This window comes from Chinchilla lanigera, unplaced genomic scaffold (genome assembly GCF_000276665.1).
Source record: "Chinchilla lanigera isolate Chin_1 unplaced genomic scaffold, ChiLan1.0 scaffold00094, whole genome shotgun sequence".
NCBI classification, from domain to species: Eukaryota; Metazoa; Chordata; class Mammalia; order Rodentia; family Chinchillidae; genus Chinchilla; species Chinchilla lanigera.
This window is the reverse complement of record NW_004955495.1, coordinates 7824535-7838716: the sequence shown is the minus strand read 5'-3', so window position 1 is coordinate 7838716 and position 14182 is coordinate 7824535. Positions and strand designations below refer to the sequence as shown.

At 55.2% G+C, this 14182-nt stretch overlaps 1 protein-coding gene across 1 annotated transcript in view; it reads right to left on the bottom strand.

Moving 5' to 3' along the window:
* Window positions 1-3808: 3808 nt before the first annotated feature.
* Window positions 3809-14182, bottom strand: part of Wiz (widely interspaced zinc finger motifs) — a gene marked incomplete in the record, with an annotated part of 24764 nt that continues 14390 nt past the window's right edge. Inside the window, 8 exon segments of the mRNA XM_013505122.1 lie at window positions 3809-4958; window positions 6117-6312; window positions 6549-6968; window positions 7163-7690; window positions 8769-9320; window positions 9917-10315; window positions 11301-11804; window positions 12731-12901. Coding sequence (XP_013360576.1) covers window positions 4799-4958; window positions 6117-6312; window positions 6549-6968; window positions 7163-7690; window positions 8769-9320; window positions 9917-10315; window positions 11301-11804; window positions 12731-12901 — 2930 coding nt within the window.

The following is a 14182-nucleotide window of genomic DNA, read 5'->3' as shown; positions in this document are numbered from 1 at the left end:
CAGGCATGGTGGCGCACGCCTGTAATCGCAGCACTCGGGAGGCTGAGGATCATCGTGAGTTCGAGACCAGCTCGGGCTACATAGCGAATTCAAGGCCATCCTGAATTACAAACATAGTGAGACCCTGTCTGGAAAAAACAAAAAACGGGGAGGAGTGGTGGTAAGAGGATGGGGGAAAAGGGAAAAAGAAAAACAACAAAAGAAATGCTGAGCAAATTTAGTCTGAGTTTCTGTATTTCTCTGGTCTTCGGCTCCAAAGTATGAGAAAATTAAAGTGACACGCGTTGGAACATTACATAATATATGTAAAGACATCACTCTGGTGCCAGGTGCACTAAATACATTTTCTTATTAGTATATGACATAATGACTATAATCAATACATCTGTAGAGACTGAGGGTTTAGCTCAGCGGCAACACTTTTGCCTGGCATGTATGTCCCTGGGTTTGATCCCTAGCACAGCAAAAGAAAAGAAAAAAGTCAACGCATGTGTGTATGTATATGGTATGTTTTGTTATATATGTAATCTATTTGTATTATGTCTCATCCCAAATGTTTCCTGAAACCTGAAAAGATCTTTTCTTAAGAAGTCCCCCATTTAAAACATAACATTTGGGATTTGTGATGCTCGTTTCTTACTTAAACATCCACCTGTCTTCTAAAACCCTCTTGGTTTGTTGTACATTTCAGAGATCCTGTAATAGTGCAGCCAGGGGGTGAGGAGCCAGTGGCAGAGCACTTACTTAGCATACGTAAGGACTTGGGATGGACCCTCAGCACCACAAAAAATAATGGAATTAAACAAAAACCAGTGCTCAGTGTGGCCTAGTGCCAACCTTCTCCACAGCTTCTCAGATCTGTGGAAGCCATTGTCATGGGACATCTCATAATTTCTGAGATCACCTGACAGAAGGCCAGACATTGAAAATGGCACTTAAAATGTTTGGGAAAATGCATCAGGCTGTACAAATATGACTAATGCACTATTTTGTATGTTTTATTTATTTATTTATGGGTACCAGAAATCAAACTCAGGACCTTGCGCTTACCAGGTAGGTGCTGTGCACTGAGCTATATTCCCTGCCTGTTTTATTAAAAAAATAAAACAAAATAAAAAATTTTTTTTGAGCCAGTGTTGCCAGATATGTAGTCTAGGCTGGCCTCAAACTTGCAGTGACCCTCCTGCCTCACCTCAGCTGCCCAAGTGCCGGAATGACAGGCATCAATATGCTGTTGCTTTTTGTTTCGAGGATTTTTTTTTTTTTTTTTTGGTGGTACATAGGGTTGAACTGAAGGTCCTTGCACTGTTACAGCCCTAGCCTTTTTTTTTTTTTTCTTCCCATTTTGACACAGGCCTTGCTAACTTGCCTAAGCTGGGCTCAAACTTTTGATAGGCTTCCCTTGACTTCTAAGTACAGGGATTATGGGTGTGAGCCACCGTGCCTGCTGATCATCAGCTTCTTTAAGTATAATAATGGCACTTTTTTTGGGCCAGATATATAGCTCAGCAGGAGAAGCGCCTGCCTGGCAAATGCAAAGTCCTGAGCTTGACTCCTGGCACCAAGAAATATATAATAATAATAATATTGGCACTTTTTTTTGCATTTTGTTTTGAGACAGGATCTTGCTATGAAGTCCGCGTTGGCTTTGGACTCATTATGTACAGTAGTTCAGGCTGGCCTTGAACTTGAAATTCTCCTGCTCCCGTCTCCCGAATACAGGGAGTAAAGCCATGCACCTCTGGCTGTAATAGCATTTTCAGAAGTCTGTGTCTTAGCCAGTGCTGTGGCACATGTCTGTAAACCCAGTGCTGAAAGAAACTGAGGGAGGAGGATCAGAAGTCTGAGTCCCACTTGGGCAACTTAGTGAGACCTTGTCTGAATAAAAGGGGATGTAGCTAAGTGGTAGAGCACTGGGTTTAAATTTCAATACTGTAAAATAAACAATCCGTCTTTCAGAGAAACATACTAAAATAGTGAGATGAAATGATTTGCTGCCAGGATATGCTTAACCATAATTTAGGTGGTAAAGGGGAGATAAGGGTGATAAAGGGGAGTTAAAATGAGGTCATGAGCTCATCGAGTGGTTGATTTTACCACTCTATCTTTGTATAGCTGGAATGCCACATGATAAAATGTCTTGACAAAACCCCAAAGGGTTTATGCAGAACTTGCTGCCCATGCACCAAAGCCATTTATAATGCACTAAGTGAAAAATTCCACATAGGAAGTAGATAGAACTGATGTGCATCACAGCTTTGGGGTCTATCTTTATGTCACCCTCAGAGCTGTGTGCCTGGGCCCTGGGTCACCACTCCTAGATTCTACAGCTTCATTTGTGGCACTGCCACAGCCATCATTTCACTCTGAAGACTTGAACTAACAACATCCAACAACCTTCATAGCAGGGAACATGCAGCTCAAAGGCTGACACAGCAGGATGGCTTAAGCTGAAGGGCTGTGCTCAAAAGTTGTAGGAATGATGCCTCCAGAGTAAGCACCGTGGGTGACCTTGGCAAGGACACACAGCCATCACTGTCTGATGGTGGGTGGGAAAGGGTGTCCCACGTGACAAGTTCTCTTTACCATTTGAACTCTGTTTACATCCATCCCGTGTATACATATAATTTAAATATTGACAATAAAAACTTCAAACAGAAAGCACCTTTAGGTCAGCTCATCCCATGAGATGTGCTGTGTCTCCGTAAGTCCCAGATACACCCACACAGAGCAGGACAGGAAGCGCCAGATGTGGGGCAGGAGGAGCAAACAGGCCGAGACCACCTTTGTGGGCACATTAATGCTGCCTGTTAATTTAATCCCTGCTTCCCAGACACAGGCACCATGGCAGGATCAAGAAAAACAGGGTTGGGTTACAGGAGGCCCCTGCTGTCCGCACCCTGAAGTCATTCGCGGTTTCTAGCATTTGGCCATTTAGTGAAAAGATTAGCAGGAAACCACATGCAATAAACAAGGAGCAGCCAATAAAATCACTTACGATCTCAGAAATGTTCAGTAAACATGTACAGAATGCAAAAACAAACAGGACTTAACAGGAGCAGGACTTAACAGGTCCTCTTTTTCACCTTCTTACTTGGGATCAGGATGTGTGTGTTTCAGTCAGGTATCTTGGGGCTAGAGGTGTAGCTTAGTGGTTCGGTACCTGCCTAGGATATCTGAGGCTCTGGGGAAGACACCCTCAAGGCCTGCACAAAACAACTTACATGTCTTTTTTTTTTTTTTTGAGGCAAGGTCTCACTATAGCCCAGGATGGCCTCAAACTCACAGGCAATCCTCCTGCCTCAACATCCTGAGTCTAGGATTACAGTATGCATCACTGCACCCAGCTTGAGTCATATGTCTTGATGCCAGGTGAGTCCCAGCTCTCTGTACCCTCACCAGCACCCCACCCAGTACTCCCCACAAGTACATGCTTCCCCCCGACACAGACATACTGTGGGTCCCCACTGCCCTCACTGGACAGCGCCTGCCTTTTGGAAAGCCTTCCTAATCTGAAAAGTTTCTTGATCATGACTCCTTTCCCAGCCCGGCCACCCAGAGCCCTGGTTCTTCCACTCCAGGAGCTGCTTCACCAGCCAACCAGAGCCACCCACCAGCTGTGGCAGAGAGGGCCAAGAGCTGTGAACTTGGGCTCAATCCCACCTGTGTCCCATCAACATGGCAGCCAATGGGGGAAACCCAGGACTTCTGGGGCTCTGGGTGGTGGGGGCCCTGATCCCAGCCCCAGCTGCTAGCCCATGCCAGCCTGTCCACTTGACAGAAAAACACACGCTGGCCGTCTGCCCCAGGGTGTTTCCAGAAGAAAAATTTAATCTAATTTACATACTTCTAGATACATCGATAACCAAAAGGTGGCCACTGAAAAAAGTTAAAAGGTCAATCAGCTCCCGTTATCTAGCTGGCCTAGGATTGCAAAATAAAAAGATCCACGTTCCTTCTTCTCTACACAAAACGCGTTTTTAAAAAAGTGAAGGTCTAGGGAGCTATACATAGAAAGCAACAGTGAAAAAGGGGAGGGAGGCAGGGGTGGGGGAGAAGAGTCCCACCCCTCCACCCTACCCTCCCGGCCCCAGAGCCCCTGAGGCTGAGCGTGGGGGGGGGGCCTTGACATGGCAGGAGGCAGCTGTCAGCTCTGAGCTCTTCCCAGCTAGGAAGGCCCCTTTTGGGGGCAGCCAACAAGGATTTCCGTGGCATTGTGGGCTCAGTCGGGGCTCCCAGGCCCAGCGGGCCCGCAGAGGGAGCAAGGCTTCCCCTGAGCAAGCACCGTGGCGTGATGTGGTTGTTCAACACGGGAACTGGGGGGCTGGAGTAGATCCCGGGTCTCAGGAGGTGCATGTGCATGTATGTGTGCAAGGGTGTACGTTTGCATGTGCGTGTATGAGACAATATGCATGGGGGCAAAGGGAACCAGAACAGGGGTCTTTGGGGTCTCCGTTAATGGCCGCGGATGGCAGACATAGCCCTACCTGGCTGCTGGACATAGGAGGGTGCTTTCCTCCTGTGACCAGATCAGCTGCCACCAGGGACTTGGCTGCAGCCCCTGCTGGACTGGGGAGCATGGACTGCAGGAAGACACCCCGTGGCCCCAGAGTCCTTGGGGAAGGGTGACTAGCTGGCTCCTGGCACCCCAGCTGTAGTGTGCCCGGCCCCTGAGGGGCGCCGGTTTGAGGTTTTGGCTTGCTCCTTTGGAAACGGAAAAGAAAGGGCTAAGAGAGGGAAGAAGACACAGAGGAGAAATAGACAGGTGGCACAAGGAGAGATCTGGAATGCTTCTGTGTTAGGGCGCCTCTGCTGAAGCTGTCTGTGCCTGCGGGGCTGGGAGCTCCTCAGGCAGGGGATCTGCTTTAGAGAAATTCATCTCCAGGATGTGCCGCTGTAAGTGCCGTACCCACTCTTCCTGGATGGAGAGGGGGCCCTGGAACTCCACTTCACAGAACCTGTGTCAGGGGAGAGAGAGAGAAGGGCTGCTGCTGTGAAGAAAGGGACGCACAAAACCTTGTCCCCATGCCTGGGCACACCTGTTGCTACCCGTGGAGACAGAATATGCCCAGAATTTAAGGGAAGAGGGGTGCGGAAAGAAGCCATGTGTCTCTCCGTGGGCAGCCAGCACAGCTCCCAAGCCCTTCTGAGTTGATCTGAGTTGGTAGAAGGCACAGAGAGGCACAGCCTGCCCAAGTCATCAGATCCCTTTTTCCCTCGAAAGACCCAGAGTTCTGTGGCTCCAGAGACCTGGCTTTAAATCTTTCTGATTTCTGTTTTGGTTTTTTGAGGTGGGGTCACTGTAGTTCAGGCTGGCCTGGAGAATCTGTGGAGATCCTCCTGCCTGAGTCTCTTGAGTGCTGCGATTAGAGGCACGCGCCACCCAGCCCAACCCGAATCCTGCTTCTGACCTGGCCTGTGCAGCCTGAGATGAGTCACCTCACGTCTCCAGGAGCCCAGTTTCCTGGTCTCTGATGTACATATGGACTTTGATAAGAATTAACTAGAACCTGTTTTTTTCTTAATCAGACAAATATTTGTTGAGAGCTTACCATGTACCAGGTATGACTCTTAAGTGTTTTTTTTAACTATTAAAAATTCAGTCCATCCCTATAATCCTAGGACTAAGGAGGCTGAGGCAGGAGGATCACCACAGAGTTCAAGGCCAGCCTGGGCTACATACTAAGTTCAAGGCCAGCCTTGAACTACATAGCAAAACCCTGTCTCAAAGTCTCAAAAAAACCAAAAAAGAAAACTGAAACAAAAAAACAAACTCAGTCTTTATCAAATCTATCAGATAGGCTTGTTAGCAAAACTGTCGTAAGGGTGCGGAAATTTACACATGGAGAAAGTAACTCCTTGCTTGAGGTACTAAGCTGCAGTGATAGAGTGAGGACTTGAATCCAGGTTTTGCTGGGGACAAAACTCGGGGTGTCCACCTGATGGTCTGAGGTGCAGCTGCCTGCGAGGGGGCCCCTGGCCTGGGTCTTGTCATACCTAAGGACAGCCCATGAGGCCGTATCTCCCAACTCCCACCAGCCCCTGTCCTGCTCTGAGGGTCCCAGTGGCCAAGGGCCAACTGGGGGTTCGCCCTTCCATCCCCAGGGGCAGCGTACCTGCACTTGAGGGTGTATATGTTGCCAACAAATTTGACGAGTGATGTCTGGGGTGGCCGAGGCACCAAGGAGGGGACTGGCCGGACACGGGGTGGGGGTTGCCGCACCTCTTCCAGCTTATGATGCAGGTCATTGGCCTCTTCGCTGCCCCGGGCTGTGGATGCGTCTGGGGGGCGGGCTTGTCGGCGCTCAAATTCTAAGGTGGGGAGAGGGGTGGGAGGTAAACAGGCAGGCCAGGGCCCTGGGGACAACCTTGCCTTCAGCAAGTCAGGGCAGATGCTGTGGGGACTTGTAAGGAAGGACAGGTGAGGACTGGCAGCCGCCTGGATGGGTGCAGTGGTGGACAGCAGGGTGAGCAACTAGCGGAAAGAATGTAGGCCAGAGCCCCCCGGGTTCCCCGCCCAGCTCCCTCCTCCGTGGACTGGCACTCACTGTTGATGTTCTGCCGCTGGTGCTCCTCAGCCTTCACAGTGCCTGGCGGGCTGGCCGCCAGAGGCCGCTCACCACCATCCGCTGCTCGGCCAGCCTCCGGTCCTGGCTCCCCACCGACACTGCGGCCAACGAAGGACAGACCCCCGGGTGCCAGCCCCAGGGGCGGCCGCCGGTCACTGTCACGGCCATGGCCAGTGCTGCGGAACTTCTTGGTGAAAGGGCGACCGCCCTGGATGTAGCTGCGGTAGGCGCCCACCTTCTGGGGCCGGTGCTTGATCCACTCACTCAGCGTCTCGATGGGCGAGCCGTTGACACACCACTCTGTCACACCAAACTGCCGCAGGTGCGCCCGCGCATGGCTGGCCAGGGCTTTGCGGTTCTCAAAGTAAAGGCCACAGAGCTCGCAGCAGGCCTCGGTGGCTGCAGGCAGAGGGGTGCTGCTGAGCCAGGGCCCCGAGGGGACAGGCGTACCCAGATGGCCTCCAATCATCCCACCTCCCACAGGGACCTTGCCCCAGGGGCCCTACTCGGGGTCAGTGTAGGTGTCTGTGGCACTGTCTGGCCTCGGAGGCCCTGGCAGATGCCCTCCCATGACCCTGCCACCCACTGCTTACAGGAGTGGGAGGTCTTCTCATGGAGGGTCTTTGCCTTGAATGGCAGTTCAGTCTGGATGTAGGTCTTGGCCTTGACCTCTGCTGGGAGGAGGCGGTCCTCCTGCAGGGGCCGCTTGGCTGCTACTGAGCCCAGGAAGCCGGTGGCTGAGGGCTTGGCGCCAGTGATGGGCGTCAGACTGAGCTCCCGGGGAACCTGGGTTGGCCCAGCTCCTGGTTTGCCTGGCCGGCCAGCCAGGGGCGACAGTAGCAGTGGAGACTGCACAGGCCCAGGGGCCGCTGTGGGGGGCCCATCCTCAGCCAAGGTAGGAGCCAGGTCCCCAGCCGGCGGCTCCTTCTTGATGAGGCACGGCTTGGACTTCTTCTTCAGGATCTCCCGCAGCGTGTCAATGGGCGAGCCGTTCACGGACCACTCGGTCACGCCCATCTGCCGCAGGTGGGAGCGCGCATGGCTCGACAGGCCCTTGCGGTTCTCGAAGAACTCACCGCAGAACTCACAGCGGATGTCGCGCACCGGCTCTGCCCGGGACGCTGCAGGGAGTTGGGGGGGTGGGGAGGGGGAGAAGGAGGCGGCGGCTGCGGGCAGGAAGCCTCCAAGCTCAAGGCCCATGTCAGTGCCGGCCCCCTGGCTGCCCCTGTCCACGCCCCCACCGCCCTTGCCAGACTCTGAGGATCTGCTCCCTCATCTGGGCCTCTAGAGGCTCCTGTCAAGTACACAGCCCTTCTGTGCGCTCCACCTGGCTTCAGGGTGGCACCCTGTGTGATGCTGGCGCAGCCACTTTCCCTCTCTGAGCCTCAGTTTCCTCCTCTGTAAGATGGAGATGGAAACCCTCACTTCCTAAAGGGACTGGGAAGGGTGAAATCTAAACAATTTAGATCGCACAGCACAGAGCCCACACGTGAGTTCTGCGGCACTGCCTGGGCTGTCCTCATCTGCTTAGCTTAGAGTAGCCGCTTGATCAACCCACGCAGGATGGACTAGCGATGGTGTGAGAGCAAAGCAAGAGACAGTGACATGACAACAAGAACTGCAGAGAGCTTTCTGTAACCAGACGCTGCACTAAGTGCTTTACCCTGCTGAATCCTGAGAAAAGCGTCCCAACGCAGGACTACCTGATTTCCCGATTTCCACCTTCCAAATGAGGAAACTTGCCCAAGGCCACCTATTACTTAGTCATGGAGGAAAAAAGATCTCAACTCAAACTTGACTCCAAATGCCAAGCATCCAATTACCAGAAATGTCAAAAAGACACAGTTCACATATCCACTACTGAGCCCTATTTGTCTGCCCTGTTTCCCATGGTAGACATCACTAATTGATGCTTGCTGTCTTATTTCCCTATGAGCCTGATGGGAAATCACTGCCAATCAATGGACGACAGCACTGCTGAAGGGTACAGTTTTGCCTTCTCTGTATGAGTAAAGGGAAGTCAAGTGGCAGCTCGGTTGCAGGGGTCTGCACAGCAGGAATTCACAGCTGGCCCAGTGTCCTCTGGACCTGTGCAGCCTCCCTTCCATTTCAACCCTGGGCACTATAGATACCCCTAGGGGAAGCAGGGAGGAGACCCCTCCAACTGTTCTCCCTGCCCTGCCACAGGGTCACACTTACACAGGTTCAAGGGTGTCATGTCTTCCCGCGGCGCCCCCCAGGGACCCTCAGATGGGTGTGTCTCCCCATGAAGGGCCCCTGGCAGCATCTCCCGCTTGATCTCCACCCGCATTTGTTCAGGCTTCAGCTTCTTGGGAAGGGAGGGTGCAGCCAGGCCTGGGAACATCTTCCGGGCCGTGGGAGGAGGAGAGGCAGTTGGTGAGTGGCCCAGGGGGCTGCCTGGTGGCGGTGGCAACTTCTTGGCCAGGGGTGAGATGTGAAGGTCTGAAGGACTGCGGGCTTCTAGTGAGCTGCCAGGACCTCCACTGCCCACAACCTTGGCCAGGGCTTTTGAGCTGGGCCCTGGAGGGTGGGGGTGTCCACCAGGCCGAGACTGGGTCCGTCTCTTCAGGATCTCCCGCAGTGTATCGATGGGCGAGCCGTTGACATACCACTCGGTCACACCCATCTGCCGCAGGTGGGAGCGCGCGTGGCTTGATAGGCCCTTGCGGTTCTCAAAGAACTCACCGCAGAACTCGCAGCGGATGTCTCGTGCTGGCTCTGGGCCGGAGGCTGCAGCAGGAGCAGAAAAGGGCAGTCAGAACTGTGGGCACTGTTGGCACGGTCACCTGCAGGAGTGTCCTGGTTGGCTGGGTGTGGGTGGCAGCGCACTCACAGGCTAGGGTGGTGGTGGAGGGCAGATGCAAGCTAGGGAGCTCAGGAGCATGACAGGGGACCAGACACCAGGCAGGAGCAAGGGGAGGCTCCAAAGAGCCAATAGGCCCTCAGTCCTGGCGGTGGAGAAGAGAACCAAGACTCCCTGGCTCTGTGGGTCCCAACAAGGACAGGATGGGAGGGCTGGAAGTGGCAAGCCTAGATGCCACCCGCCATTGAGACCAGGGCCAGATGTGGGCACCTTCCATACCAAAAGGCAGGACCCTTCCCTTGGCCTTCATTCTCGGGGAGGGTCATGGTGACAGAGATCAAAGGCCAAGAGAGGGCCAAGCAGCCCACTGCCAACAAGATCTCTGGGCAGAGCCAGCCCACTGCCAAGGGCCCCTGTCTACTCCCTGCCCCCACATGGAGGGAGTAGGGAGGGGGTTGTGACCTCCCCAGGGAGGGGCTCCAGGGCCCACAGGGAGGAGGGGGTGGCTGAAGCGAGAACCTACAGAGGTTGAGAGGAGACGGCTCCACATCAGAGGCCCAGAAAATGCCGGCGGCTGCAGCTGCCGAGAGGTCCTGCTTCCCCCAGGGGCTGGCCATACCCTCGGCCTTCAGCTTGGCCTTCTTGGCCGGCGGTAGAGGGGGGAGCAAGGAGAGGGCTGCGGAGGCGGAAGGAGGCCGCCCCAGCTGGGCCAGGGCGCCGTGCCCGGGTGGGAGGCGGATCTGGACGCCGTCCCTCCTGATGAGCCCGTGGAGCACGTCTATGGGGGATCCCTTGGCGTCCGGGTCGCTGACGCCCAGGTGGCGCAGGTGGGCGCGGGCGTGACTGGACAGGCCCTTGCGGGTCTCAAACCAGGCACCACACAGCTGGCAGTCCAGCTCTCTGCCCCCGTCACTATCTAAAGCTGCGGAGACAAAACACAGGGGGGTTCACGGCCGCCACCTTGGCTGGCCCTGGAGGACAGAGGCAGGAGGGTCTGGTGTGATTCTTAGCTGCCCAGGCAATTTGGGGTCCAGGTCTTATGCCACATATTTATTTTGAGAGGTTTTGGGCAACAAGACATCTGTTCCCTGACTAGCCCTTTGGCATAAAGCTAAAGTGGAGAATTTAAGGATGTTGCGTGGACAAGTGGTGTGGCAAATTCTGAGGCTCCCAGGCCCTCTCCCCCGGGGCCCCTGCTATGGAAGCTATGGGGGCAGACAGTCAGTGAATGGTAGGGGCCATGGGGCTGCCAAGCACCATAAGGCCAAGGGCACAACTACTGAAAGCACAGCAAGTACAGTGCAAGTGGCTTCAACTGGGATGCTCTGATGGACAGGAGGCCATACTCTGCCCCGCTGAGACTCTAATGCCTGCACATGTCTGAGAAAGCCTGATGTCCTGCAGAATGTCCTCATGAAACCTGCTCATTGTGCCCTTCCTTCTTTCTTCCCAAACCCTACACACCAAGCCCAAAGGCAACCCTGGTAGAAGGGTTCCACCCCTGGGCACCAAGAGTGAAAGGCACCTCCACATGGGATGGCCAGAAAGACACAAAGGCCGGCCAACCACAGGGACCTCCTGTCAGGTGGATCACCTGTCTACCTGCAGGACCCAGATGCCCCAAACATCCGCTGGGGAAGCCAGGCCCACAGGAGTCCTGATTACTATCACTGTACCACCCACCCTCACCCCAGAGGACGAGAGCTGCCTCAGTGTGCTGAGGATGACCCCAGTGGGCTCAGCAGCTGCAGCCAGGCCTCCAGGGCATGATGTGCAAAGTGGGGGAGACGCAGTGAGCACCTCAACCAGCACTATGACTCAGCTGACCCAGGATGTAGAAGCTGCAGCCCCCACTGTCCCTCCCAGTGCTGGGAACTGCCCCCTCAACAGCCAGGACCCACACTCACTGAGGTTCAGGGGCCCCTCATCCTCCGACTGGGGCCACTGTGCCTTTGGGGAGGCTGGCCGGGAGCTCAGAGACAGCTGGGGGCTCTTGTCCTCAGGATTCTTTGGAGTATGGGTGCCCGCCAGGGCCAGTGGTGCCTTCTTGAGCAGCGGAGAGCTGGGTGGGTGGGCCAAGCCCTTGGCCGAGAAGCCTGGAGGCGACTTGATGGCTTTGTTGACAGCAGGGGCATCCAAGGGCTTGGCTAGGCTAAGCAGGCCAGGCCGGGTAGAGCCAGCGATCAACTCCTTCGGTGAGTTGGACTTTTTAGCCAGGCCTGGGGGCAGCCCAAGGGGACCGTCAGGCAGGCCCTTCTGTTTCACAAGCTCGTAGAGGAGGTCGATGGGGGCACCGCTGCTCTCTGACTCTGCCACTCCAAGCTGCCGCAGGTGGGAACGTGCGTGGCTGGACAGACCCTTGCGGGTCTCAAAGCAGGCACCGCAGACCTCACAGGTGGTCAGGCTCTGGGCTGGAGGGCAAGATGGAGGCCAGGAGAGGAGGCTGTGAGCTGCAGGTCCAGCTCACCTACCTTTCCTCCCTCTCACCCAGACTCCATGTTAAGGGTTTGCTTCTCTCAAACCCCCTTGATCCTTATAGTGATTCTAATGAGGTAGGGATTAGCCCATCTAGTTTGCAAGTAAGTAAACTGAGGCTCAGAGGAGGGAAGAGTTGTGCCCAAGGGTACAGAGTAGGAGGCAGAGCCCTTACATGGTTCAGTCATTGAGGATCCCTTTCAGATCTCCGAAGCACCAGGGTGCCCTGGCAACATGTTCACACAAACACTAGCGTGTCAGTCACATGCTGCGTGCCAAGCTGAATCCAAGCCACTTTCTGTGGCTCAACTCATGCCCTAAATGCTGGGCGGGAGCCCCTAGCCATGGTCCCTGTGGTTCCCTGCACGCCCTCCTGCAGTGCCCTTATCTCTTGTCCATTTGCTTCTCTGCCTCCCCACCCCCCAACTTTGATGACCCAAGGGCAAAGGCCAGGTCCATCTTGCTCCTCTGACATTCCTAGGAACCAGCATGATGCTTGTCACTACTCAAAACAACCTCACAATCAACCGAAAGACTAGTCAGTGTTACACGGAAGACGGAACAGCTAACAAGAACCAGAGCTGGTAAAGGACCCGGTCTGAGTGTGAGCTTCTGACCACCACGTATACTGCTTCTCTGGATTGTCCAGTGAGGGTGCAGCTGGGCAACACGTACAGCTGGAGCTGCAGAAGCTCAGGGGAGAAGACAGCTGGGGGTTTCCTCAGTGCCTGCAGGCGCTAGACACAAAGCCAGGTCCAACTTGTGGGCTCATGTTAACTCCCAGGTCCGAGAGCTCCCGTGTGAGCATGAGCGGCCTGGCCAACAACCCCCATGCACATACCCTGTCACCTGGGCCACTCACCCTTGAGGTCCGGCAGCTCCTGTTTGCTGCCATGAGGAACCTCTGCGGCCACTTTGGTGCTCAGTCGACTGGCCACCTGCTCCAGAGCCCCAGGGACAGGCAGGGTCTTCTTAGGGAGCGGGGGAGACCCCAAGTCCATGGCCACCATTGTGTTTTCCTCAGAACCTAGGCCTGTGGGGTGGAGGAGACAGACTCAAGCCGGAGTCGGGCTGTCTACTCCCAGAAGGACAGGGGATGGCACTTCCACCCCATCTTTGGCACTTGTTCTCACTCTGGGAGGCACCTTACTCCCCTAGAAAGCTGAAGCTCCACCCATAAGCCCCAGTGCCAGCATAACACAGGGACACTGAGGTTGCCCAATGACTGCAGAGACAAACAGCAGCTTCCACCCACTAGAAGGGGGGCAGGTCAGGGGACTCCACGCAGGTCTGAGCTGAAACTCTCACTCTCGGGATCTCAGAGAAAACCAACTCTCTGCACAGAACTTAGAGGTACTTACAAGCGGGGGTAGTCAGAAAGGGAACCTGACAAAGTAAGACCAGGGTCAGGAGGCCTGAGATAATTCAGAAGCAGGGACACGGAGGGACTCAGAGCTTAGGAGAAATCTCCATCGTATGAGACAACTGGAGTTGGGACTTCAGAGACATCACGGGTCCGGGGTGGGCTACTCATCCCCAGTCAACCCCTAAATGGGGTGAGGCGAGAACAGGGCCCTCGACCAGCACCAATCTGACTGTGGGACAAGAAGGGTGGGAATCAAAGAACTTTGGGCGAAGTTTCCGAACCATCTAGGGAGAAGAAAACAAGGGTAGGTTTTCCTGGTTTAATTCTGCACAGAAAGGCGTCCAGGGGGCCGGTTTGCATGAAGTGTACAGTTCAGGGCACGGTGAGTGCTCTGAGTGTGAAGGAACTGTTCTGAGGACTCTAGGGGCGGCTCCGTGGGAATCAAGGAGGCAGAGGGCCCAGGTAGGTCTAAGTCTAAGTTCTGCTCCGTCTACGTCCCACAGAAGCAAAAAGGCAGGCGGGGAAGCCGGGCGGGAGGCCGGGATCCCGAGAACTTTGCCGAAGTCTCCGGGTGGAGTGGGCGCGTCTGTCAAACGCGACACGGCCAAAGTGGGGTTGCGCACCGAGCGGGACCGGAACCGCAACAAGGGACGCTCCTGGGACCCCGAAGGAAGCGGGACACCTGTCAGGCGGGTCGAGGATCCCGGGAAGTAGCGGCAGGGGGTTGCTCTGGCCCGGGACTCTGCGACGGCCACAGGGTCGCTCCCCGGACCGCGCGACTTTTGGGGCGGGGGCGGGGGTAGCAGGAGTCCCGCAGACTGGAGGGTGGGCATCGGGGGCAGCACGGGCGCGCGGGACACCGACTCTCCCTTCCCGGACCCTCCCAGGAGCCGACTCTTACCCGGCGGGAGCGCGGGCCCGGGTCCCGGCTCCGGCTTGGCCTTGGGC